Source organism: Branchiostoma belcheri, unplaced genomic scaffold (genome assembly GCF_001625305.1).
Source record: "Branchiostoma belcheri isolate BF01 breed outbred unplaced genomic scaffold, Haploidv18h27 scaffold8, whole genome shotgun sequence".
Taxonomy (NCBI): domain Eukaryota; kingdom Metazoa; phylum Chordata; class Leptocardii; order Amphioxiformes; family Branchiostomatidae; genus Branchiostoma; species Branchiostoma belcheri.
Genome location: NW_017804464.1, coordinates 576,032 through 598,963, shown reverse-complemented (window position 1 = coordinate 598,963; position 22,932 = coordinate 576,032). Strand labels below are relative to the sequence as shown.

The following is a 22,932-nucleotide window of genomic DNA, read 5'->3' as shown; positions in this document are numbered from 1 at the left end:
GTGTGAAAACCTCCTTTCCACTCCTACTACATATATTTAGGTTCCCTCAAAACTGAATGACCTCTGTTTGCAGATGTGCATCAGGCAGTTTTCCACAGCAGCCCACATAGGACAGATATGGAGAGTTTACCCATCAGCCCCAGGGATGAGTTAGACACGTCAGATGATAGAACATCGCAGGAGTGCCTCATGTCCCAACATTCCAGTATATACCAGGTTCCTTTTCTTCTGCTTTTTTCTGCTCATTAAAATATGGGACATCACCTTTGAATATAGTATGCGAACACAACATTACAGTCATACATTCTGTAGATTCTGGAGTGAAGTGCTATGTATATTATTTCCTAGATTCCACTCAGATGCAGTACTTTCTATCAACATGCTGGCTTGTCTCCAAATCTGAAGTTATACAGAAACACTGACAATTACGATATTTTTAAGTATGTCATTTTTCCTTCCTTTATTTGTCAATCTCTTAATGCATGTTGATTGACAATTCAAATAATTACAAAAAACTACTCTTATGGCATTTAACATGTATGTTGTTTTCTTTTGTTACCCAACATTTGCAACACAGATCTATCAACTGCTAAGAAGTATACTCCATAAAGTTGTCCCAGAGAATCTGTGGGGTTCTAGGCACAACAAAGCCTGCTTCCTGAACCATGTCCTGACCTTCCTGAGGATGGGCCGCTACGAGAGGATCTCACTGCACCAACTCATGACAGGAATGAGGGTCTGTTCCTCACATTCTTATATGTTTAAAAATTCATGGTCATTTTTACCTACATGAAAATGTACATGTAGGTGTTGTTTTTGGTTCTGTCTCTCTCTTAATCTGTCAAACTGTTGAAATTGGCGTAGACTACTGATTCCATGAACTGTGGTTTCTATTTTCAGCTCAATGACTGTGACTGGCTAAAGTTGGACTCCAACACCCTGCAAGAGTTCCAGACCAGAACTGCACTTCTTGACAAGTTTGTGTGGTGGCTCTTCAACAACTTTGTCATCAATGTTCTCAGGGTGCATATCATTATTACAATGATTTCATTTGTATCTTTTTCTGTAAATATATGGAAAGAGGTGTCATTAAACTAAGCTTAGGGAGAAGTAAAAGGCAGTGGAAGGAGAGAGATCGGCTCTGCCCTCAAATACCGTACCCAAGAAACATTTAATGACAATCCAGGACCCTTACAGCCTGTATGAGGCAACCTTTTCATACTGTTGTGAAAGCTACCTTGAATGCAGTCGATAATTTCAAAATGTTTTTTCTGTTAGCTTTTACTCACTTCATATTCCAGTCCTACTTCTACATCACGGAGACAACAACCCACAGGAATCAGCTTCTGTACTACAGGAGTCATGTCTGGAAGATTTTAAAGGACAGGGCCACAGAGCAACTTCTACGCAGGCACATGTTCAGCCAAGTCAGCCAGAGCACTGTCAAATACCTCATCAGGTACATGTAAACTTTTCTACACAGGAGTACAGTTTCTGACAATAGTCAATAGGCATTATTAAATGAACAAAGATGTTTAGACAAAATCGTTCTTCTTAATTTATGCAGGCAGTTTTTTCAATGTGCATTTGAGAAAGGCTTACTTTACCAAAATACATGCATGTCTAACAAAAGTTGTTGGCCATTCCAGGGACCAGCAGTGCCTCGGCTTGGCCAAGCTCAGGTTTATACCCAAGAAAACAGGACTGAGGCCCATTGTCAACATGAACAAACAAGAGAAGGTGAGTCACAATATTAATGTGTCAGTTGGCTGTGTACTGTGCTGTCCTTGGTGCTGAATTGGCCATCAAGGTGATAGTATGGAGTGAATAACTGTCTGTTTAGCCATTTTCTGATTGGCTGTTTACTGTGCTGTCCATGGTGCTGATAGGTCATCAAGGTGATAGTATGGAGTGAATGATTATAACTGTCTGTTGAGCTTTTATCTTATTGGCTGTGTACTATTCTGTCCATGGTACTGATTGGTTGGGAAGGCAAATGTATGTTATTTGAGTGGAAGAACTGTCTGTGTGTTTTAGCTTTCATCTGATTGGCTGCGTACTAATCTTTCTGTTTTCTGTAGACTGAAATGAACAGTTCCGGCACCTCCATCAACTATAAGCTGCAGAACCTGTTCAAAGTCCTGACATACGAGTCAGCCGTGCCAGACAAGATAGGAGCATCTGTGTTTGGGACAGACGACATCTACAAGAAATGGAAGGACTTTGTGGTCAAGCGCAATGCTTTTGGGTAAGAAATTCATCCAAGTCAGAATTTGATGAGTTACATCTAGTATGTCTTCACATCATGATAACCAGGCCAATCAGAGACGTGTAACATTGAATACATCATGCAAGATTTGCATAGTACAAAACTTGCGCAGGTAATACAAGATGGCTCCTATAGCCATTTCTGTTGGAAGTACCAAACAACTCCATGGAGCCTTGGACAGTAGCTGATTTCTTGCACATGTTTTTTTTTTCAGTCCCCTGTACTTTGTGAAGGTGGACATCCAGCACTGTTTTGACAGCATTCCTCAGGACAGGCTACTGGAGGTCATGACTAAAGTGTTGCAGGACAAGTCTGACTATTATATCAGGTACCTTTCTCCAGTATATGTACCAATACTACCAGGTACTGCAATTTCAGGGTGGCAAAACAAATAATATTCTAAATGAGAAAATCTGTCTGATACTGACATTTACTGCCTTTTCTTAGCCTATTCTCGTCATCATAATGTACAACACAAGTAATTGGACTTACCCAAATTTTGTACAGTAAAAAGTTTGGGTAAGTCCAATTTCTTGTGTTGGAAATTACTGTTTAAGCTTGCTTCATAATACAGGTATCATTATTATAGGAGGTATGCCCAAGTGACAGCCACAGAAAAGAGAGTCAACTGCACCTTTGAGAAACACGTTTCTGTGTTGGAAAACTTCATCCCGTGCTTCAAGAAATTTGTGTTACACCAAAACCAGACTGGAAAGATGTATGATGCCATTGCTATTGATCAGGTGCATAATTATGCTTAATAGTTTGTTTTTAATGGTTGTTAAGTCACTATGGATTTGGTCAGTCACTGACTAAAAGTAATGGAGCTACTTGAAATATCTGTCAGTTTTCAAAATCTATCCAGTTGCTTGAGTGACAAGTTCCTTGAAGGTGTTTCTCATTACTTGGATGTCTAACCTTCAGAAACAGATGAGCTTTTATTCGAATGCATTAACTTAATCCCTTAAACTGTAATTGTACAGGTCTGTCAGCACTATGCAGAAACCGCCACTCTGTTGAAACAGTTAAAGCAGCATGTAAAGAACAACATGATCCAGATCGGCAGGACCTACTACCGTCAGATCAGCGGGATCAGTCAGGGATCACGCCTGTCCACGCTGCTGTGTAGCTTCTTCTACGCTGACATGGAGAGGAGACATCTACGGGGGATGGACACAGATGGGGTAAATTTGTATAAGGCCACACTGACATTTTATGGATGACATTCTCTGAAAACCCCAAAACTAATGCGAGCGGGTAAATGAAAGAAATTCCAGCCCAAAAATATGCTGCTAAGCCACAGCCTGTGCACAGGAATACAAAGCTGGTGTTGCAAATTTGCAGTTGTACATGACTACTTTAATGCATGCTGGTGTTTTGCTTGGGTACCATGCTCCACATTTACCGCCAACTCCCTATTGCTGGTAGCTACAATGGACTATGGAGGACGGTACCCAGGGTTCAGCCTTCTTGCTGCAACTACTGACTCACAGAGTAATATTTTCCCACATGTAAGTTGCTGCTACGCCTGGTGGATGACTTTCTGCTGGTTACTCCACATCTCAACCGGGCGACAGCCTTCCTTTACACCATGTTGGATGGTAAGTGTTTCAAAGTTAAATTTCAACAGGAATGTATCAGTGGGATTCTATCTAACGAGTACTGAACCTTTTGGCCTAGCAGTTAGGGTGTTGGGGTTGCAGGCTACTGCTTGCCCCTAGTTGTTTCAGTGGTTCCTACACTGGTCCTGTGAGTAATGGCAAAATGTGCTGCTTAGGGATATCAAACTCGAAGATTTAAGAAGAAATGTAAAAAGGAAAAGGAGGAGGAGTGTAACAGTGTGGTTTAAGCGCCACCAACTGACCTGTCTAACAGGACCAGGACTTTTTGATCTGCTTTTATTAATGAAGGAAAATTTTTTTATCATTCTTATGTATGGGTTTTAATGCGATGACTGCCAGAGATCAAAGTCACTTCTGGGCCAAACCAAATGGAAAACAAAGATTCAAAGGTTATGAAATGACAACAAGTATCCAGAAACACAGTGCAATTTTCAAGATCAACCCAAGACTTCTAAGAGATCCTTTATATACTCATATATACTTGAGAAATGTAACACTTTTTTTACACTGATATGACATATAGGTATCCCTGAGTATGGCTGCAGTGCACATCCTGACAAAGTCATGACCAACTTTCCTGTCCGGTACAAGGATGTTGACATCGTCTGTCAGCCGGCTGTCACCTGGTTCCCCTGGTGCGGCATGCTGTTCCACACACAGCTGCTAGGGGTCATGAAAGACTATACTAACTATGAAAACTTACGTGAGTAACTGCAGACTAGGCTACGTTGATTTGATTACTATTAATATATATGGATGACATCCTCTGGGAACCCCAAAACTTACGTGCAAATAAAAAAAGTTTGGCATAAAAAGTTGAGTTGCCTACATTCAAATAGCTTATTTATAATTTAGCATTTGTGTGCAGTAAAAATTTACATCACTTCTTGGTCACCATTGCAGGTATCAGGTACACCTTGACCTTAGACCTACATCAGACACCAGGGTTGAACATGAAACAGAAGTTGATGAGTACTGTCAAGGCCAAATGCCATGCCTTCTTCCTGGAACCCAAGGTAAGCAGTTACGTGAATCTATTTTGTCATTTATTGGATTGTCTTTTCAGTGCTCAGAAGACATGTACTTCTTTCTGTATAACCTGCACTGGTGCATGCATCATTGAAAATTATCTGCATCAGACAAATTTTACCTTCACAATTCAGACTTTGAGGAGTTGGATCATACTAAAAACCGAAACCATTTCCATTACTTTTTTAATACTTCATAGACTGTGCCTACAGCAAATTTGAATCCACATACACCTTTTTGTCCTTGGTACTGAATGGCAATCCAATCTGGATAGCAGAAATTGTTAAAGATTGACAAATGATTCAACTTTTCACTTTTAACATGTACCAGGTGCATTTCTCTCCTCCCCCTTCCAGGTGAACTCCACAGCTGTGATTACACAGACTCTGTACAAGGCATTCCTGTTCACAGCCCACCAGTTCCACAGCTACAACACCTGTCTCCCGTACAGGCACAGAGCTGAGGACAACCCTGCATTCTTCCTGGGTAGGTGTCAGGATCAAGAATCGTTGGAAATTTTTTGCTGTTTTCTTGTTCTCTGTGTTGTCTTCTTGACATGTTTTTTTGCATAAGAAGACCACTTGTCTAAGACGACCCAGGGCACGAAATACTGGGTGCATGTGCTCCTTGGTGCACCCAAAATTGGAGCTGTGCACCCACTATTTTTTTGGTCCCATGGGTGGTCGTCTTTGACTGTACTTACCAGACTTCTTGGACTATGTCTTTACAGGCATGATCATGGACATCTGCCAGTATCCCCTTAAACTGGTTAACGCAAGAGTAGCTAAGGTAAGGTCTGATTAACTTATATGTAGATGTGAAAAAAAATAATTATTGTGTTTCCGGTTTCCTGACTGACGCTGACCCTAGCCCTTTTGTTATAACGGTCTGCTACTATACGTGTTTCTTTCTTTCAACAGGAAGTGATGTCAGGGCAGCTTCCTGTATCCCAGGATGCAGTAGAATGGTAAAGTCCTCATAGTCTTACAATGTCATTCAACTCTTATCATTCTGCCATTAAAAATAGTTCTTACAAAACTTTCTTTTTGAACACACTCCTAGCATTTGCAATTAAAAATCATGGTTATTTTCCCTTCTTTAGAAGGATATATTAAATGACATGGTCGAACATTTTACAGGTTGTGCCTGCAAGCCTTCAAGTCCAAGCTGTCACCTCACAGATCAGTTTATTTCCCTTTGCTCAAAACTCTGGAGAAATGTCTGAAGAACCTGGAGAGGAACTTGGTAAGGCATAATGCACAGTATTTCATCAGTTTGATAAAACCTCCTTTGCAGACTTATGTGGCTGCGGCAATAATTAATAATTAACACTCAACTTGATTTTTTACTCAGCTACAAAGAGGGAGTTATACCACAGAGTATATGCTTCCCCAACATACTAGTATACGGCATAACTCCCTCCATGGCAAAACTCCCTCTTCGTAGCCCATGTAAAAATCGCATATCAGGAGTGGTTTGGGAACAGTTTATTTTTGCGTGACATGGGAGTCTGAAGTATCCTGCATTTGCTCAGAAATGTTGACCTGAAATAAGTAATGCTATATCATGTATCAAATGGGATTTTGAAGTAACTGTTGCCCCCTTGCAGGACTGTAAGGAACTGCAGCAGGTCACGAGCCAACAGAGTGTAGAAGAGTTCAAGTCCATCCTGGATTGACAGAGACTCAGATGTAGATGCAACATGAACAGACATATACTCCCTCAGCAGCCCTCCACGGCAAAACTCCCTCTTCATAGCCCATAGGAAAATTGCGTACAATGTATCTGCAGGAGTGATTTTGGAATAGTTTATTTTTGGATGAAATGTAACTAAAATATCCTGCATTTGTGCAGAAATGTTGACTTGAAATAAATAATGCTATATCATGTATCAAGTGAGATTTTGAAGTAAATATAGCAGACTTCATGTCCATTCTTGAATGACAGACTCAGATGTAGATGCAACATGAACACTGAATTGAACAGGCAGCCAAACAAAGGCTTCAAATAGCGCCATTATTGTTATTATTTTAATGAGCACAGTTTCTTTAATGTTGAAATGCTGCCTTTTTTCTGGTATATAAATGAATTGAAAAGTTCTAAAACCTTTCCTCATTACTGTAAAGAAATGAAATGGATATAGGCACAAAATATTCCCTCTGAGAACTCACATCTAAATTCTTCAGATTCTCTTTTGTAAAGAATCCCTAGATGAGGCACAAGATATTTAGTATTCACTAAAAGCAATATAATGTTGGAATGTTATTATGGATCATGTTAGTGTTAGTAGAGTTAATGACCTGAGGTGTATATGGTGTCATAATTCCTGAATCCCAGGATGCAGTGCCTGATCATTTCCTAGGAACCACTGAATAAACTTTTACTTACATGATTGCCACCAGTTAATTAATCTTTCGTCATTTGCTGCATGTTTCTAGGTCTGGATCTTTTTTTGTTCGACCAAGGAGGCTTGAACCTCATTGATTTCACTTGGGAAAATCGGTAAGATTCTTCGCGAAGCGTAATCTCTCTAATTAAATTCCGCGTGGAATGTTATTTGTTACCCTGAATTCAAAATGTCTTCGTACCGGTAGACGAATGCCCGGTAATGTTGCCCCTAAATCATAACGGAAAGTCCAAGTCCACAGACAAAATCCACTTGATACAAAAGAACAGATCATCGACGACTGATCGTTCCCAAAGACTTACACCGTGAAAACGGCTTAATTTGCGTTGCCGGTCGTCTGAATTTACCGTCTCCTATACTCATCGTTCAGCGTTGCTAGGATCCCTCCATGTACGTATGTTTAGGCGCATCCCGTCTTTGGATCAAGCAGCGGGACCCAGCTTGTTTTTGTGGTATTTTGTGATCCGCCGGTTTTAATCTCATTGTCTCCCTAGCTCTAATTCCATTTGAAAGTTGTAAAATATGATGTACAATGTCATAATGTTTGGTATATAAGTCTGAACATTTTTAGCCTCGCGGCGTAACAAGTACGGATGGTACCCAGGCGTGACGATGAAAGATCAGTACGACAAAGAACTGGTTTACGTCAGTACGTAAACGAATTACACTAAAGTTTCCGATACGATTAACGGTGAATTGAAACTAAATGGGTCACGCCTCACGGAAAAGGTCATGCAGTCTCTCTCATCATTGTCTCAGTTGACTGTCAAGGACGCCTTTGCGGGGTGTACTGAACAGATGATCGTGAGGCTATAAACTATTGTTATTGTCAGGTCAATCAGTAACTAAAACTAACATCACACTGTGGTTAGGGTAATTAGGTACTGATTGGCACTTCAAGTTTACAATAGAGTAGGGTTGGTTTAACCTACTTTGTAAAGAAATGAATGAACTTTATTGCTCAACAACCGTACATGATACATTGTGTGGCAGTAAGACAACAATACTAGAAAATCGTACAAATATTACTAGTACTACAAAGTAACAAACTATTGTCGATATCAATATATGAGTTACAACCACGTGTATGGAAACTCAGTGGTCTCGCGTCTGAAGAAAAGGAGAAATGACCAGAAAATTAACTTTTTGTATTATTCCAATGTTAACATAATGTTACACAGTAATGCTCATTGGATCATCTGTTGAGGCTTTAATTTCAATTGCACCCAAGGTGGTTAAACATTATTCTGAAATTGTCAGGGAAGGCATTACGTGAGTACAGTGTTTGCCAGTGATGCTGCCTCCTAGCAACTGCCATTGTCCGTGAGAACGACTCTTGAATCGGGCTCATTTCATTGCCCGTGTGTTCATTGCCCGTGTGAACGATGAAACAAGCCACGGTAACGATTGAATTGGAGTCGGGCTCGCCTCACGGGAAAAGCCGCATGTTTTTGTCAGTTGACTGCCAAGGACGCCCGGTTGCGCGGTGTTCTCAAAAGATGAGGCTATAAACTATTGTTATTGTCAGGTCAATCAGTAACTAAAACACATGCACACGGTGGATGGGGTAATCAAAGGTTCTTTTGCACTTATTTACAGTGAGAGTATAGGGTTGGTTTTAGCTACTTTGAAAAAAATTAATGAACTTTATTGCTCAACAACCATACATGATACAGTGTGTGGCAGTATGACAACGTTTCTTCAAAACTATACTATCGCACAAATATTACTACAAATTATTGTCGATATCGATATATATATATGATTAAATCACGTGTAATGATGATTTGGTGTAGCTTAAGGGATAAAAGAGGAAAATTGTCGACTTTTGAATCATCCCAATGTTACATAATGCAGCTTTAAATATCTATTTGTGCTTTAATGACATACTATTGTCACCACCAATTGCAAGGTGGTTTGAATAAACCCTTAAACCTACGTACACTTAAATGGGCCTTTAAATTGCGAAAAGGCAACGTCACAGTGTTTGGTGATGATGCCTCCTAAACAGTGTGCGTTGCCAGGCGTGCCTTTGAAACCAGACCCGGCAGACAGTTATTTAGGTGTGGATAGGGTGACAGGTTAGTGCCGGCCGTTACCTGGCGCGAACCATGTTGCGCAAACAAAGTTGAATGGGGTGATCCGCATCACGTAAGCCATACGCCTATGACTAATGCCACACCGGAAGAACATTCAGTTGAACAATGTACAGGAAAGTTCTAAATACAACACGTCACTTTTCTTTCAAATTCACAGTAATATAATACTCATTTACCTAAAACTAGTATTTTTTATAACAAATTGAAAAAAAAAGCAAATGGTAATTGTTATATGTTATCAATTTTTTTTAGAAAAGGTGATCTATTAGGAGTAAATTGTGTTTAAAATGGGACTACATTAACGTCAGAATGGATCATCATTCCTCCTATTTGTGGTGAATGTGCGAGCGTACAAGGTCGGCTTGCGCAATGGTTTGTGGGTTGTTTACAGAAGAAAGATGGCGGACCCGCTGATGTCGGTGGGAGTAGCAGACGTCGTGGCCGCCCTACTCCTGGGCTGTTTCTGTCTAATATGGTTCACCCACGTTATAGCTCTTATTTATGGGTAAGTAGGCGGTTTCTTTCGTACGTAACTAGAACGTTCGCGGAGGTATTCCCGTTCCCTTACGACACATATGTGCGTTCGGTTGTCCCTAGTCGTGTTCAAATGATCCGCCATTCGCCGGTGCAAATTTCCGTCTCGTAAACGGTCGTCGCCTTTCCGAACGGTCGTCGCCTATTTTCAGAACGGTCGTCGCCTTTCGGAGCGGTCGTCGCCATTTCCGAGCGACCGAACTTCAGTTCCGAATATCCGCGACATGTTCGGGACTTCCCCGAGTTCTTTGAATGTGTGAAATCACACTTCCTGAAGATAACATCGCGACCGAAGACGGGCCAGAACTTGGCTAGGTGGATTGAAGTTGCGTGGGTGCTAGCACATGTATTATAATTATAAGTTCCGGGGGTTGAATTATCTAGGTTAGAACTAGGTTAGTGTTTGAGAAATTCTCGATTGGAACGGGAAGGGTTTGGGTAACTCTGAACTCGAATGTCTCTGGGTATTTATTTTTCTTGTATGTGAACATGTCCTCTCCCTTTTTTCTTTGTTTCCTTTTGAAATGCGAATAAACATTATTTGAAAAAAAAACCCTCTGAACTAGAACGTTTGTAGGTTTTCATACATTGCTGAATTTGAAACGGGGGCGAGAAAAACTCCACATGTATTTTTGGAACAGCCCATTGTGCGAGCATGTAATTTATGACTGCTGCAGGATGGTCTGACTCAGAAACATTCATTCGGAAGCACCATCACACATGCAGGCATTTATTCTGACCAAGGACATTATGTCCTGACTGACTGACTCACAACTCCACCACAGCCGGGTTTTATTTTGTTGTCTCAGTGCTTGCCCAGCATAGCAGGCCATTTCACACTTGTCACCAGCATGGCATTGATGTGCTACCCAGTGAATGTGTCGTATTTACATACAGTGCAGTGGTGAATGTGTCAAGTATTAACATTCAGCAAGGTAACAAAACATAGACATTTCGGGATGAAAATAGCTTTACAAGTTTGTCAAAACTCCTGTCAAAGTAAGACATTGTCCCCCTTCTAAAACAGCAGGTCCTTTATTAATCCTACATGAATTTTACATAAACGAAAGGAATACATACCACAGGGATTGAGAAATATAGCACAGGGACGGAATCTATGTTTGTTTTTGGTTGAAGATTCATTTGTCATTTGTATAAACGGCATTATATGAACCCTTCTTCAGTTTGTTGGCGAAGGGAAACAAGAATAGGCTGGAGAAGATCCAGGCCTAGGATCGTATGCTGATCTTATAAAATCAGCAGTTGAGGAGACAAGTTACTTTTCTGGCCCGCCTACGGTCGCCATGTTATGGACTGAGTGCGATTCACACATTCCAAGAACTCCGGGAAGTCCCGAACATGCCGCGGATATTCGGAACTGAAGTTCGGTCGCTCGGAAATGGCGACGACCGCTCCGAAAGGCGACGACCGTTCTGAGAAAAGGCGACGACCGTTCGGAAAGGCGACGACCGTTTACGAGACGGAAATTTGCTTCGCCGGTCCTGTGTGTGTGCATGCATGGCATGTCGGTCAACCAGTTGTGGACATTCTAGCACACAGAAACTACTATTTCTCAAGCTCTGTTCGTATTCTTAGGAATGATTCTACAAGGATAGAAGGCTTTCGTGTGTAAGAGTGTTGAGAAATTGTGATCCTAGAATCCCATAGTCGTGTATGTGTCAGAAACATGACCCTTCTCTTGGGCATGGCCGTTACAAAATTATGTTATGTTATCTTGTCTTTCCTTCATTTCCCCACGATCTTCTTCATAAATTTGTACTTGAAACACAATTCCTTATAGACCAGGAACCAGTGTGGCTGAAATAAGTCATAACTTTTGTACGGAAAACAAAGCACTTCAGGCCCCTGAGCTCCCTCCACTAGCTTGTATTATGATTTTATATAACAAATAATTTGGTGAATGTATCCAGAATCTAGCACACTGTGTCGTATCCAGAATCATGCTCAGGCACGGATCTGGATAGTCCATGAATATCCAGAACTGTGCTTGAGACAGATCAACATTGTTGGATACACGGAGACTATCCAAAACCGTGCCTGATCATAACTGCAACACATTCACACATTCAGGGCTAAAGCATGTATATAAAGACAGCACCCTCCCACTTTGGATGAACATCACACACATACATACACACACACACACACACACACACACACACACACACACACACACACACACACACACACACACACACACAGAGTTGCGCGGGCGCACATGCACTCACACACACACAGAGTCGGGCACACACACACACAGAGTCACACACACACATACTTATGTGGTTGTTGAATGGAAAGATAATTAAATCTGTCACTCTGTTTACCTTTCTACTGTTTATCTTTCTACTGTACATGTAATTAGCAGGTTCACACTGATTAAATCCATTCATTACCATGTTTGCCTTTGGATTCATTACCTCCAGCTTACCATACACAACAATACTAGTAACTGTTTGTGAAAGCATCTTGAATAGTTAATTGGACATACAGGGACTTTAAATAGATAATGTATTTGATACAACATAATCCTTTTAGCATTAGGACTAGGAGTTGGAGTAGGCAATGACATGACAGTTTCCACTTTACCAGTAAATAAGTATCATTATTCTGGATGATATTTAAAATGGTTTGAATGTTCAAAGCATTAGTATGAAGATCAAGTTTGTACATTCTTGGGTTAAGATATTTTTTATTCTTGGGTTAAGATATTTTTTCAACTACATGTATTAGATAATAATTGTAGTAACTTTATTGCCAGTGTCACAGCCCAATGATTAGAACACCACTCATGTATTCTGTTGCAGTGTTGGGTATTGCTGGTGATCCCTGTGCCTGGTACATGCACTTTTTACCTTTTATGTGACCCCTGAGGCTACTTTCAGGTCTCCTGAGTATTGTAACAAATGTACCTGTGCCTGGTACATGTATGTACTGCAGGTACTATAATTTATGTTTATTGTTTATCTTTACCAGGATATACACATTGCCTTTGGCAGTTTTCAAAGACTCCTGGGGGATAATATAAAGCGATATATCATTTTATGTTTTACGCAATGTTATTTAATACAGGTGTTCTGGCCCATGTGATAACAAGCAGTATTACAATTTTACATATTGGTTTCTATTTTGGTTATCATGTGCACCTCCAAATTAAGGTTCTATAGAATAATTTGATTTTGAGTGCATTCCGCTTGAGCCAGATTTGTATGTTGCAAATTTGAATTTTCTTTTTTTGTTGTTTGGGGACACCAAATTTTTACATATTTGGCATTTAATTAATTTTCGGGTGGGTATGACATAAAAATATAACACAGTGTATTATAAGTTACACAATAAAATTTTTCAATATGCATGTCAGGGTTTTTTCTGAACAGGGGAATAAGGGAGCTGCTCCCTCATATAACCAGCCAGCTCCCTCATACCAATTTTCAGATTGAACCCTAAGTGGCTAATCTTTTTAAAAAATCCCCTCTCGGTCGCTTCGTTCCTTGTCATGATTGCGATCTGCTCCCTCATGCTAAATTTTTCTAGAAAAAACCCTGCATGTAGTAGAATGATTGTGGAATGATGATGATATTTCAGTGGGAAACAGGCAGATGTACATCATGTGCATGGAGGATAACAGACAAGTGGGAGTGGCCTGTTGAACTCAGTCATCAAATCATAATCACTAACGGCACCCTGTATTGTTGTGCCCTTGGGAAAGGCACCTTATATTACAATAATGTACAATGCATCTTAATTTACCATGATGGTGAAAATGAAAACCTAGCTTCCTAATATAGTAGGGATGTTCTCTTTCAATCAGTGGAGGTCCTGTGTTTGAGGAGAACATTTTTACACCTCAAGCATGTGCAAATGGAGGTATTGTATTTGGTGTGTTTGTCTGTTTGTGTTAACTGTTTGCATTTGATGATGCATAATGCCATTGTTAAACTTGTGTTTCTGGATCATTTCAGTCTAAAAAAAATGCCTAAAAAAGAAAAGAAGAAAATCCCTACCTTCTGACCCTAGTTTTGTCAGGACTGAAACTGGAAACACAACATCAATTTTCCTAGGCCCAGTGTGTACATGTGCATTGCTGTGTTCAGACAGTGTGACAGGGACAGCATGGTTTGTGTGCTGTCACCTTGGTGTTAATTGGTTTCTCTGCACATCCTGTAATAGGACCCAGTGTACATACATGTGCATGATGGCACACACCATTGTGGCTTGACCGCTTTTTACACACACCAATGGGAAGAGTCCTGGGACTTCCGCTGTGTCACACACTACTGTGGCCCCGATTTTGACCCCCCACCCCACCCTGCGAAAGTGGCAGAACAAAACAGCATGGTGCACTGAAATGAAAGTCCGCAAAAGAAATTGGTTCAAACAAGCTAAATGAAAATGTTTTCATTGAATTTGAGAATCAACAAATTGGATTGGTGGCTGGCACAAGTCGTCACAGGGCTCAAAATGCAACCTGCATATGCAGGTAAAATTGGAGGTGTGCACTAGTAGGTATTTCTGTCTACCTGCACCTAATATTAATAATACAACAACCTGCAATAGTCCTTGTACTAGTTTTATAGTATAAATGTAGGTCTATATGGATTTGCATTTGCTGTGACCAACTAGTATGAGTTATAAAAGAAATAATATTGGCAGTGGTTTTTGAACAGTTTTTAGTATGGTATGATCCATACTTTTTATACACGTATTTGAGTGGTGCAGGTAAAACTCATCTGGTGCAGGTAATTTTGAATGATTTACACCAGTGCAGGTATGAAAAAAAAAATATGTCTTTCAAGCCCTGCGGTTAACTTTAAAATTAAAGATCCTGATGCTGAATACTGACATCAGGAGACAAAAGATTCCAGCCCTGAATGTTGAATTATGATTGATTGACAGGATTAATAATCAATGTTGTTGCTACACGCTTTAGGACTGGTATTTTTTTGTAAATTGAAGGTCACCCATCTCCCATAGGGATTACACTCGTGCGAGGACACCCAAACCTTTCATGTACACATAACACTTAGGACAAGCCAAGGTCATGCGAGAATTCATGGGTTTGCCTACTCCAGATTTTGGACCAAGTGTTTTGAAGTCGTGTCCTTTTTCATCACAGTTGATTTACTAGTAACCTCGACCATGCTAGTTGCACTTGTTTTGACCAGGGGATATGTTTGACCAAGGACATTCAGCTGCAAGTCCTGATGAATGTTAGGATAAACTCAGTCGCTCACCCTTGCAAACCTAGGTTCCATAGTTGAAGCACAAGGGAAGCACATGAGAAACACATCCAGCATAAGAGGAACTACATCTAATGTGCTTCCTCCCTTTTTCCTCTTCTCATAAGGTTCCTGGTGTCTGTTTTGGAGGATGTACTTCCAATGTGATTCCTTGGACTTTACTATTGCTAATCTAGTAGATAGTAGAGATTCTGCTTCCAGTATGCTTCCCTTGTGCTTCCTTGCAATTAATCACTTACTGTAAGAGAGACCAGGCAAAGATGGGCCACAGGCCTCCTGTGTTTATTTATCCCTGGGGCTAATTATGGGTGAAAAATCAATTATCAATGCACTGGGAAGGTATCATGTACACTGTGCCTGATTGGCTGAGGAAAGGTGGCCATGTTCTAATTAGGTATGGTAGCTTTACTTGAACAAACAAACAACATGATACTCCTGATTCACAGGAGGGCATCTTGTATTATCTAAACCAGCATGGTCCTTGTGCTTCCATGGGCGGAGAAGTTGGTCATGGAAATTAGCCATTCTGGTTCTGTGTGCTTCCTTCTGTTTCACATTGGAACCATAGGCAAAGCACATTCCAGTACTAGTATACTTCCAACTATAAGAGGGTCAGGTTTACAATTACTGTAAATCACTTTGTATTCGCGGTACTTTTGTATGCGCGGTTTTCGCATTCACTTCAATCTGTACTGTGAATTTATCATTAACAGATAATTCGCCAATTTTCTTTCTTCTGCACCTGCCGCCACTGCAAAAATATAGTTCAGCAAGCATGACCGGTTTTCACTGAGTCTGACTGTGAAATTTTGCCGCGAATATAAAGTGATTCACAGTATACATTTTATTTCATCAACCTTCACATTATCATACAAACTTTGCTCCTTGTAAAATTCGAACTCTCACCAGTTTGCTAATAAACCTGAAGTCAATAAAAGAGAATTCACAGTTAAATGTGCTTTACTTTTGTGCCCTGTACAGGAAATACAAGTTGCACCGCCCCCCTCCCCCAGCCTTCCTGATGAAGACAGAGGTTCCTGGTGTTTCTATCCTCAAACCTCTCACAGGCGTCGACCCCAACCTCAGGAGCAACTTAGAAACCTTTTTTAAATTAGATTATCCAAAGGTGGGTCTCTTCTACTCTTACACGTAACGAGTAATTCTCTGGAGTTGAAACTTTTGTTCCAACATGAGAATGGTTCTCACCTAGAGCTTTTGACCAGTCACTCCTCAGTAGACTGACCCAGTGAGAAATGTGATTAGTTTACAGGGCCCACAATGCTGGGTTACACCCAATTTTTTCTGTGGGTGCACACTCCCAATCCCTGATGCAACCAAATATTTTCGAAGGTATACGAGTACACAGCGTAGCCTTGACATCTTAGAGTTAGAAAAATAGTAAAATCTTTGTTGTTTGAGATTATTTGATATGGTGCTCCAAAAACTTAAAAATTTTGTGTACCCAATTCTTTAGATTGGGTGCACTATTCTCAAGTCAAAATGTTAATTAATTTCAAGCTCTGAGTTTATCATACAAACATATTAAGGTTTTGTGTCATATCAAGGCTCTTACATACATGTAGAGCAATGTACCATACTTATACAACTCAATACCATCTGCATTAACACCCATTTGCCTGTACATGCTGAGTAATGCTGATATTTCTTTTTTTTTGTTTTGTGTGCAGTTTGAGATTTTATTTTGTGTCCAAGACAATGGGGATCCAGTTATAGACCTATTACAGCAGCTAATGAAGGAGTTCCCCTCGGTGCCCTGCCAGATATTTGTCGGTGAGTAAAAATGCATCTTTCTTACTTTATTAAGAACAAAAATGGATCTTTGCACAGTATACAACTTGGCAAAAAACCTGAACGTTGGGAAACTGCAAGCAAAGAAATCTGTGTAGAATTACATAGAATTTTGCATCCTTTATTAGTAGAAGAAATAGCAGTTTCAAGCCGTTTATATATATAATTTTTCTTGCAACATGAAACATATTGTTCAGTGACTTTCTCTTTATGTCTATAAGATTAGATATTGCAGTTTATACATGATATGAATGTCCATGTGTGCTGTTTTATGGCAGGAGGGGAGCGAGTTGGCATCAACCCAAAGATTAACAACCTGATGCCAGGCTACGGAGCATCCCAGTTCCCCCTGATCTGGGTGTGTGACAGTGGCATCAGAGGTATGTACACACACATGTACAGCCACTCCCCATCATGTCCAACCTTAAACACTGCCTCAAGGCATTGCATATGTCAGGGCAGAGACTCAAATCTGAAATCCTGAACTGAGTGTCTGTCAACAAATACTCTGATCCAGATCTCTGCCTATAGAATCAGCAATACCAGCATAACATTGCCCATCATAATATTCCAAAAGTTAAACATTCACTTAGTACATTACTGGTGTAGCTACTGATATCATCTTTTATGCTTGCCAAATTAATGCTGTATGTGTATGTGTATGATACTGAACATGAATTGCAGATTGTACCAGAAGAAGCTCTGATCAGGATCTCTATAGGTACATGTAGAGACTGAGAGTTTCATTGAAATGGACTCCAATTGGGATTTCTACTGGTAGAATCATCAATTCTACCAGATCAGAGTCCCTACCCTGACACAAATTCATTTTGCCTCTGGGTATGAACGTATTTTGTTGTAAGTATTTGAAAGGGATTTGACCCTAAGGCCAAGTTGGAACGAAGTGATGGCTCGGAGCTCCACCAATGAACGTCACTCTCTTAGGGGTTGTTTTGAAATGTTATCAACAATAGCTGCAAAATTCCATCAAATGATGGAAAGATAAAAGGTGGCTAGATCACTGCTCTAGAGTCGAGTTGCCTGATATCTTGGTGAGATGTTGAGATGATTTTTCCCCATGTTGTTCCTCCCAGTGAGTAGAGACACCCTGACAGACATGGCTGGTCACATGACAGACAACATCGGAGTGGTGCACCAGCTGCCATACGTGTGTGACAGGAAAGGCTTCTCCAGCCTGCTAGAGAAGGTGAGTGTTACTGTACAGAGTTGACCAGAATGTTACATATGGCAGCTTTAAGTTTGTTACTGAACACTGAATGGTTACATGTAGCACTTGTGTGAGACTTGTCCCCAGTCGCACAACACATGAGGACACATTAACACAACTCTGGACACAAATTATGTCTCCATCCGAGATAAAGAAAGCAGATGGTTTGAGGGTGGGGTTAGAGAAGCAGTACAAATCAGAGCCCTCTCCCCATCCTAAAACCGTGACCAAGGCTGTCACTGACTACCCCCTATACATGTATAACACCCTCTTTCAGTCACATAACCTGTGTTGACCTTCTAACCTCCTGCACCAGACAGCAACCAGTATAAATATAGAAAGAAAACTGGGTTGACAGCTCAAACTCCGACAACAGCTGAAAACAGTAAACAAACCCTTTTGACCTAATTTTCTCGTGTGCCCATAAGAACACCCTGGGCAGGAAAAACATCATCACTTATGTCTCTTATTATAGCCACTAAACTGGTAAAATGAAGAAAGTTTGACCAAAGTAGAAAAGTTTAGATCCTACCTGTTCCCTCTAGCCCAAAAATCTCCAAACTGGACCAAAATTTTTAAGAGCAAAAAAGAATTTTCAAAGATATTAACTAGGGACTACAATCATGTTCCCATTTGGGGTCCCCCCACTGCACAATGCAATAGTGACGTCTGCCTTTAAGTCATTTGTTATCAGTCTGAATTCCTTGTACTGTTTTCAGGTGTATTTCGGCACGGCCCATGCCAGGATGTACATCTCAGCTAACGTGCTGGGGATCCTGTGTGTGACCGGCATGTCCAGCCTCTGGAGTAAAAAGGTCATCGACGACGCCGGCGGTCTGGAGGTGTTCTCACAGTACCTGGCCGAGGACTACTTCATGGCCAAGGCAGTGGTCGACAGGTGTGTGTTACTGTTAGGGTTGTGTACTGGTACTGTGTATCAGTACTGTACCATGAAAATTGATTAGGTACAGACCTGTACCTAAACTGGACTGTGCCTGTACCTGGACTGTATCACATGCACTCCATAGCGCGTTTTACTAACCAAAATTTTATGCGATTGCATGAACAGCTACACACGTTTTACCAGAGAGATTAATGGGATTTGAATGAGAAATTCACCACTTTTGCACAGCATTTGCATGGGAAAAAATACTGTTTACAGTTGGTGTGACTGCAATGATCACCAATGGATACTCTGTGTCTGAGTGAAATGCTGACCTTTTCCCTGTTTGCTGTATATTGCAGGGGTTTGAAAGCTTCCATGAGTAACCAGGTGGCCCAGCAGAACTGTGGGACATACTCCATCCGAGCCTTCAGCTCCAGGATGAGCAGGTTAGTAAACAAAGACATGAACAAGTGCTCTAGTCAGCGTGCGTCTTTTGACCGAATTTTCCTGCTCATAAGAGACACAAATTTTTGCCCAACCTGTCATCTTTGACCGACAAATTTCGGCATGAAAAGATATTTTCATAAAGCAGTGAAAAACAGTTTAGAATTGTTTTTTGTCTGCCATGTCTGTGTGTGTCTGTCTGTCTGTTTCTCCATTGCAGTTTCCAAGAAAGTCTGCAAAATGATAAGTTTGCAATACAGTACTGCAAAAACTGTGGATTTAAAAGTACCATGAAAAAATTGTGATTTACAGTTACTGTACCATTCATTGAGGGTGAGGTCTGCCATCTCTAACTGCCTTGTCTCCATGTCTAGGTGGACACAGCTGCGAGTGACCATGATCCCGTTCCTGGCCATGTGGGAGCCGATGACGGAGTGTTTCCTCCTGGGGCTGATCTGCAGCTGGGCCTTCCACCACCTGTTTGTCTGGGACCCTGTCACTTTCTTCATCTTCCACATCACTGCCTGGATGATCTCCGACTACCTGCAGTTCAGGACCTGCCAGGTAGAGGGTGCTGATTCCTAGAGCAGGATTCTTTCAGACATGTAAAAGCATCCAATGCAATTTCAGGGAGGGAAAACAAAACTATTCTTGATAAGGAAATCTGTCTGATATTGACATTTTTTTTACATTTCGTAGCACATTTTCAGCATCCTTTCATACTTGAAGCGTTTGAAATAGCCCAACAAGCTATGTCAGGCATTTATTTTTTGGGTACCACCCTTGAATAGCTAGAAACAGCCTACGATACAACAGAAGCAGTGACTTTGCATTTTGAGTGAGTGAGTGAGTGAGTGAGTGAGTGAGTGAGTGAGTGAGTGAGTGAGTGAGTGAGTGAGTGAGTGAGTGAGTGAGTGAGTGAGTGAGTGAGTGAGTGAGTGAAAGAGTGAAAGACTTTCAAAGAGTGAAAGAGTGCAAACTTTCAGATGTTAGCCATTGATAAAAAAAGCCATTGATAACAATACATGTACCTGTGAATTAATCAGTACTTTCTTCCCATTGCCACTCTTTACAGATGATGGGAGCTGCGTCTGTAAACAAATTTGAATTCCTGATCGCCTGGCTGCTGCGGGAAACCCTGACCTACTGGTGGTTCCTACGCGGCGCGACGTCACGCAGCATCAAATGGAAGACTGGCAAGTTCCGGTTAAGATGTGGCGGTACCGCTGAAGAAGTATGATAGGGTCTATTTTTGTATTGGTTTAAAGATAGTTAGTAAGGGACAGACTTAGCGTCAGTGTGTGAAACCACTATATAGCCTGAATACAGGATTAAATGTGTTACTGTTTAGAAGCAGTGCAGAGTGTATGATACTAAGCGTACTTGTGATACGTTTCTGTGGGTAAAGCCAGCTGTTGAAATTTGCTGCCAAGATTTGCCAGTGTCTGTGTCTGTATGTGTGTGTACGAATGCAGAAGTTACTTATTTTTAAGGTATGTTAGGCCACAGATGCTACATCATGTAGTATGCAGTAGGACAAGCAGGTTTAGAGTTAAATTACAACATTGAAGCTAGAATGCTTGGTGCTTAGGCGTCAGCTGAATAAAATGGGTATGATGGTTTGAAACATGTTCATGTAGGACTAACCTTTAGTCATGCAAACTGGGAAACATGGACCTACAGTACATCTGGTTATATCAACTGCATATTGCACAAACTACAATGTACATAATAATAATAATATACATTTTGTATGTTACAGCAGCTATAATTGTAGTATATAAAAATAGAAAAAGAAAAACATGCAGGCACCAGACAAATTTTACATTAACCACTCAGAATTTAGGAAGTATGCATCATACTAAAAACTGTTTAGAAAACCATTGCCATTATTTCTTTCATACTTCATTAGGTGGTAACAATCAATGCAGCAAATAAAAATCCACATACACCTACATTTGTATATAACCCCCTCCCCCCGGCTGTGCAAGTAGACATCAGATATACCTGCACAGCCCCAATTTTACCTGCACTAAGGTGCATATACATCCAAGACCTGTATTTCGAGCCCTAGTCAGTAGAATGTGTAGTTGCTGTTGTTTGGCAGTGTGTATGTTAGTACAATAAATGACAATGCTCTCTTCAGTGGTAGTCCTTTTGACCCTGCATGGAATTTTGATGGAAAAAAAATGTCAACCATTTCATCTCCGAAAGTCAAAACTTTCTGGCCTGGAAAAAATGTACAAAATTGAGATAAACGTTAAAGCAAGAACAACAACAACAACATGGGCTTCTAGTTGAGTCAACATTTGCCTGTTTCTTAGCTTAAACATTTTGTCTATGTGTTTGTGTATTTGTATAGAATTAGGGCACAAAACTTAATTGCAGCTCTTTGAAATTTGCCCATCCAAATCCATTTGGAAGTTCAAACTCTTGCATAAAGAAATCAAAGAAGAATTGGGATAAATCAGTATTATGTTGAAAAGATTGTCTGCCCAGCTTTTAATTTGTTTTGTTTTTAGATGCTAGTATACCAGTAACATCATACAATAACCACAGATCTTTTTTTTTTACAATAAATTCAGCCAGTAAAATTTAGTAGAATTTTGTATACGATTGAGAGTAATTTTTCAATAATTTTTAAAGAATATTTATTATGGTAAGAGGGCATGTTGCTAGTCATTTATGCATGCCACTTGTATGCAACATTTCAAAACTGAATAAAATTGCATGTACATGTACAGTGTATAACATTATCACATAAAATTATATATATTGAACCGGTATGTCAAGTGGTGCTGCTAAATGTTATGTACGATATAATCACAGGATTTTGGCATCTTTCATTTCTTAAGTACCTGAAAGCCAGCATCATTTTAGTAGTTTCTTCCTACCATTGTTTTGTGTATTCATGTACTATATAACTATGTAATAAATATGTACTGAGTACTATGTGTATTTATATTGACATCAGTATGGACCTAAACATGTTTCATGGTTGTATATTTAGTGTCAGTCTGTATCTTAATAAGTGCATTTTGTAGACTTGCCAATGTCTCCTTTCTATTTAGATTAGGCTGCATATGAAAACAGAAGAGTGAGAAAACTTGGGCTATCAGTCTGTTAGTTGAAGTTTGATGAAATGACACTTTTAAATCCATAGTGCACATCCTTCTGACCATTCACAGGCAAAATACCTATCACAAATGGCAAACGTACTCAGTCTGGTGTTTTTGTCCATAACACGCTTCACCAGTATATTTTTCTACCAATGCCTGTATGAAAAACTTGCATATGACACCTGTACATATTATATATTGAACAAGTGACGTTACAGTATTAGT

The 22,932-nt window shown here is 40.3% G+C and overlaps 2 protein-coding genes across 2 annotated transcripts; both read left to right on the top strand.

Annotated features, from left to right (window-relative positions):
• Nucleotides 1–97: 97 nt before the first annotated feature.
• Nucleotides 98–7,153, top strand: LOC109486277 (telomerase reverse transcriptase-like). The gene is made up of 17 exons (XM_019790063.1): nucleotides 98–216; nucleotides 578–736; nucleotides 901–1,023; nucleotides 1,302–1,459; nucleotides 1,650–1,740; nucleotides 2,082–2,248; nucleotides 2,484–2,597; nucleotides 2,859–3,012; nucleotides 3,253–3,453; nucleotides 3,786–3,870; nucleotides 4,415–4,594; nucleotides 4,795–4,907; nucleotides 5,277–5,406; nucleotides 5,651–5,709; nucleotides 5,841–5,887; nucleotides 6,060–6,165; nucleotides 6,530–7,153. Exons 1-17 carry the CDS (start codon nucleotides 118–120, stop codon nucleotides 6,596–6,598), a joined length of 2,055 nt encoding a protein of 684 aa, XP_019645622.1. The 5' UTR covers nucleotides 98–117; the 3' UTR covers nucleotides 6,599–7,153.
• Nucleotides 7,154–9,795: 2,642 nt separating this feature from the next.
• Nucleotides 9,796–21,460, top strand: LOC109486310 (ceramide glucosyltransferase-like). Its single transcript, XM_019790118.1, has 9 exons — nucleotides 9,796–9,931; nucleotides 16,203–16,347; nucleotides 16,910–17,012; nucleotides 17,309–17,410; nucleotides 18,125–18,237; nucleotides 18,978–19,156; nucleotides 19,504–19,590; nucleotides 19,963–20,152; nucleotides 20,664–21,460. Exons 1-9 carry the CDS (start codon nucleotides 9,825–9,827, stop codon nucleotides 20,826–20,828), a joined length of 1,191 nt encoding a protein of 396 aa, XP_019645677.1. The 5' UTR covers nucleotides 9,796–9,824; the 3' UTR covers nucleotides 20,829–21,460.
• The last annotated feature ends 1,472 nt before the right edge of the window (nucleotides 21,461–22,932 follow it).